The sequence below is a fragment of the Nicotiana attenuata genome, unplaced genomic scaffold, assembly GCF_001879085.1.
Source record: "Nicotiana attenuata strain UT unplaced genomic scaffold, NIATTr2, whole genome shotgun sequence".
In the NCBI taxonomy this organism is placed as follows: Eukaryota; Viridiplantae; Streptophyta; class Magnoliopsida; order Solanales; family Solanaceae; genus Nicotiana; species Nicotiana attenuata.
In genome coordinates this window covers 966-5,927 of record NW_017688736.1, presented here as the reverse complement: position 1 = coordinate 5,927, position 4,962 = coordinate 966, and the positions used below count along the sequence as shown (strand labels likewise).

General features: G+C 35.4%; 1 protein-coding gene across 1 annotated transcript; it reads right to left on the bottom strand.

The window, feature by feature from the left end:
- Positions 1 to 2,248: 2,248 nt before the first annotated feature.
- LOC109222354 (UDP-glycosyltransferase 74G1-like) lies at positions 2,249 to 4,287 on the bottom strand. Its single transcript, XM_019386720.1, has 2 exons — positions 3,582 to 4,287; positions 2,249 to 3,210 (listed from the first exon to the last, which is right to left on the bottom strand). The coding sequence occupies exons 1-2, from the start codon at positions 4,215 to 4,217 to the stop codon at positions 2,473 to 2,475; spliced, it is 1,374 nt and encodes a 457-aa protein (XP_019242265.1). The 5' UTR covers positions 4,218 to 4,287; the 3' UTR covers positions 2,249 to 2,472.
- Positions 4,288 to 4,962: the final 675 nt, after the last annotated feature.

Sequence of the window (4,962 nt, the reverse complement as noted above, 5' to 3'; positions counted from 1 at the left end):
GCATAATATACTGGAGATTGGAGCACATGTGTGTGAACTTCTAGTATATTATGCTGGACCTGTATATTATACTGGAACTCCAGTATATTATGTTGAACGTCCAGTATATTATACTGGAACTCCAGCATATTATACTGGAGTTCCAGTATACTTATACTGGAGTTCCAGTTTATTATATTGGAATTTCAGTATATTATGCATTGGAAATGCTCATTGTGTTTAAACGAGATGAAGATGAATTTCAAATTAGCTGTTATTGTTGTTGTGGGTTTCAAAGAACTTAGTGTTGTTGTTGTGAGGTTTTAAAGTTGTTAGTATTGCTCTGTTGTATTTGTGGCTTTTTTTTTTTGGGCGTAATATACCACTAGGTTGGGGACCTAATTTTATTAATAACAAAAAAATCACAAAAGAAAAGTATAAGTAAAAGTAACAGTGGTGTAGTATCCAATACCTTAGCTTGACTATGCTCTCACCAGTGCAATGATCTCAAAGCCAACTCGGGTAACTCCCTAAGGCAAAGTGGATAAACGACAACTACTGTGCTAGACCTTACCTTACAATTCTTACCGAGGCATGAACAACCTCAATTACTAGCAAGCANCCTATTGGACTGGGTATGTTGTTGTATTGGACCTTTTTGAGGTGGTAGAAGCTGCTACCTTTTGCTTTGCAACTCTAATTGGAAGCTGCCGAAAAGCAACCTCCTCAGTCACCTTACCATCCCAACTATGTTGCCATTCATGTGTCTTCTTTTTATTTTGTTGTATCCTCTTCTTTGCTGCCTAGGTGAGAGACCTCCGTCCCAAGCCACATTAGCAAAACATTCATTCAACACGTCATTCTCTTCCTCCTCATCAAATATGTTAATGCCCATATCACCACCAAAAGCTTCAGTTGGACTAGGTCCTAAAACTAAAGCCCCTAGCTCATGTCTCTTGCCTACTATTCCACTAGGCTTGAAGGTAGTGGCTAAGATCTTCTTGTTGTTATCAAGAGTATTCAATGTGTCCATATCATGAGAGACAAGAGTATGAAGGATGTCTCTATTTGCCAATTTAACTTTTGTAGCACTTAAATTCGGACTCTTCAAAGCATCCAAGAGTGCCCTATCTCGAGTTAAAATTTGCATTGCCTTACATGAAGGCACAAATGCAGGTGCTTGAGGGTTCAACTTGCTCGTAGGAGGAGAAATAATCTGCTCTGCTTCATCAACCAAATCAACCCACCTAGGAGCACTTGTAGCACCTTTTTGCTCCTTAGAAATAATCATATCATTTGTGGAATTAGCTTGAGAGATTGAAGGCATACCTTTATTCACATATTGAATTCCTTGGAGATAATAAGAGCTGCCTGAATTCACTTTGATAATCACCAAACAACTCCAAAGATTGTGAAGGAACATCATGAACCGAGGGGTTCAATGTGACGATAGGTGGCTTGACCTTGGTGTTTATCAACATGGGAGTTTGAGTTTTTTTTTAATAATTTTTACTACTTTAGGATTGAAAATATGCATTATAGGAGCAGCTGCATTACTATCTTTTCCAGCAGTTTTCAGAAGAGAATCAAAGGTATTTAAACAAATAAGGTGCTTTGAGTTTGAGATAGAACCTTGGACGTTCACTACCTGCTTCTGTATTGTCACCCTTGGAGAACCACTTACTATCTTAGCTAAATCTGGATTAGGAATTACCAATGTAGGTGTTTCCAAAGCGTTTTCCTGTCCATCCCTTAGTCCAAAGAACAGAATTAGGACTTAAAATATGCGAAGACAAATATCGAGCACCTGACTTGGCCCACCTTTACTGCACATTGGTGCAATCTACAGCCTTTTTTGCCTGGTACTACAGTTCAGCCTGCACCATTCTTATTCTCCAAACCCAGTCCTTGTAGCAGTAAAAGGATTCCCTAGCATGATCGCAAGCTGCATAGAAGCAACAAGTGCTAGGACTTAATACATCTTTTTCAGTTGCTCCTAGCAAAAGAGCTAGGACTACAGCTTAGCAAAAAAACAAGTGGTAAATAAATTAAAGCATTCAATCATCTAAGAAATTAGTTGGAAATAACCCATTGACCATCACACCTTATCAATCCATATCATGTAACTCTTAGACAACAGATATAAGTCTACAGTATATTGATACTTCTAATATTAACTTATTATAGAATGTTACTTGTCTTATTATTCATATTACTAATTTTACTTATTATGGGTAGTGGCATGTAAACTTTCAAAATTATCTGATAGTATTAAAAAGATTTACACTATCAATATATAAAAGTTAAACTCATAAAGAACAACATTACATATCATGTCACTTTATCAGCCAAATTGCTTTAGCTTAGAAGAAGAAGAAGAAAACAAAAGAAGATTCAGGTCAAACTTTGTTACTTCAACTTGGAAAAGAAAAATACAAAATGTGAGATAGCTTCTTATTTATTTTTCTATATGTTGCTCTTAATTTCCTACTTCTAGGAAATAGTCAGCAACTTGGAAACAAATTCTTCAATATTTCTATCTGAACTTCCCCCTTCATCCACAGCATTTCTAGCCAATTCCTTCCATCTCTTTGCATTTTCCTTAATCATTTTTCCTTTCTCTTCTTCCATCACTATCTTTATACATTCTTCAATAACTTCTCTTCTAACTAATCCTTTTTCATCTTGGTTTGCTCGTACTCCCATCCCCCAAACATCTTCCACAAGCTTTGCATTTGTTGGCTGATCTGACCATTGTGGCATTGCAACCATTGGTACTCCCAAACTAATCGCTTCCAAAGTCGAATTCCAGCCACAATGTGTGAGAAAACACCCTATTGATTTATGTTCCAAGACTTGTAATTGTGGACACCATGACACCACTAAGCCTTTATTCTCACTTGCTAATTTTAATTCCTCTAAAAAATTCTTGGGAAGTTTGGATTCTTCAGTGGATCTAACAACCCACAAGAAGTTCTTGTTGCTATTTTTCAAACCCCATGCTAATTCTTCCATTTGCTCAGGTTCTAGTTTGGTTAAACTTCCAAATGATACATATACCACTGAGCTGATTGGTTGGTGATTTAACCAGTTTAGGCATTCATTTGTCATTGGCTTGAAGATACTAAGGCCATATTCTTTGTCATCTGGTAGCCTCTTGTCTAGGTATATTGATGGTATAGTTGGTCCAATTGTCTTGATTGGATAAACCTTGGACATCCAATCAGTTACCTACATGTCAACAAATTAGAAGAAGGATGAGATTTCATGTAACAATTTAAATATTGTGTATAACTTAGATGGCTAAAAATTTAACTCCAAGTTAATATTGCAGTAGTAATTTTTACCAAGTACTACTTCTGGTCCATATTACCATCTGTGTTTTTAAACATCCCTTAAGAAATACATGTAATAACCTTAGTATAAGATTATATGTCTAAACTGCGCTTTATTTCTTTTAGATATCTCACTTCATTAACACTTCACTAATTGGAGCAATAAGGCTGACTGGTATAGTGAATCAGAGTGTTAATTTTTCTATGCAGCCAATTGGCAAAGTTAACAGAAAAAGAGAAGACAAAAATAGAAGAATATTCTCTTACCTCTTTCTCCAATTCATAGAAGCTGTTGATTAGGACCCAATCTATTTTCTCAAGATTTGAGAATTGATTCACCAGCATTTCAAGTGCTCTTGCTGATTCAGGAGTAGAAACAAAACTAGGTACATCTGAACTCTCAATTGTTACTAATCCAGGAATTGAGATTTCTTCATCAACTTCAGTAGGAGGAAGTTTTAGAACCCCTTTATGTACATGATAATAAATATTATCCACAGCACAAGATTGTGTGAAAAAAGCAGCACTAGCTAATCCATATTTCTTTGCCACTTCTACAGCCCAAGGAAGGAATGGATCATAAACTATGCAATTCACAGCACAACCACGAGTCGTTAACGTTTCAATAAGCTGAGACAGAGTGTCAGAGCCAACTTCCTTGAATCTTGTAATATAGGCCGCGAAGCTTTCTGCTTGGTAGATGCCTCCATCATCATAGCCATCGGAGATGGCCTCGATTGATACAGGAGTTGACAATTCTTGCATGGTTTTCAAGAAGAATTTTGTGGCTGCTATAGTGATTTTGACATTTTTGGATTGTAAACGTTTGGAGAATTGGAGCATAGGGTTGATATGACCTTGGATTGGATATGGCAAGATTAAGCAATGAGCTTTGTGAGACATGTTTTGCAACTTCTCAATTGATATTATGGCCAATTAAGAATGAGAGGATGGAAAAATCCTGTAGTGAAAATGAGGTTCTTATAGTTGGTCAAAAGAGTTTAAAGTGTTCAAATTTTTTTGACATGCATGCCTAAAGAGTCGTTTGGTTGAAAAACAAGTTATCCCATGATTAATTATCTCAAGGTTAGTTATCCCATCCTCCAACAATAATAAAAAAATATTACAATTCCGGAATGACTAATCCCGGGATTAGTTATATCACGATTTTATCCCAACCAAATATAGGATAAACTCGTCTCAAATTTAATCCTGGAATCAATTATCCCTTATCTCTAATACCAAGCGAGCCCTAAGTGAGTGTCTTGGCTTCTTCTTTTGTCCCAATCAATAACGACTTTAAATTGCCAACATATGCAGTGACATAAGTAGGTCATATGCATTGAGTATTTAATAGGAATATGAGTCCTATTTAAGTATTTAATTAGGATTAGGTAATAATGTCAACAAATAACTTTGACCATTTTAAATAACATAAGGTATATTGATTAGTCATATACGCATCTACATTTATGTTACTTGAAAGATACGTTTTCTGTCCATTTTAAATAATCCTTAAAGTTTTGTATGACTACGAATTATAAAAAAAAAAATAAAAAAAAAAAGTGAGTATGAATATGGATATAACTTCTTTAAGATTTAACTTCTTTTACAAGAAAATGAAATAAGTAATTTTTGTCTTTTTAGT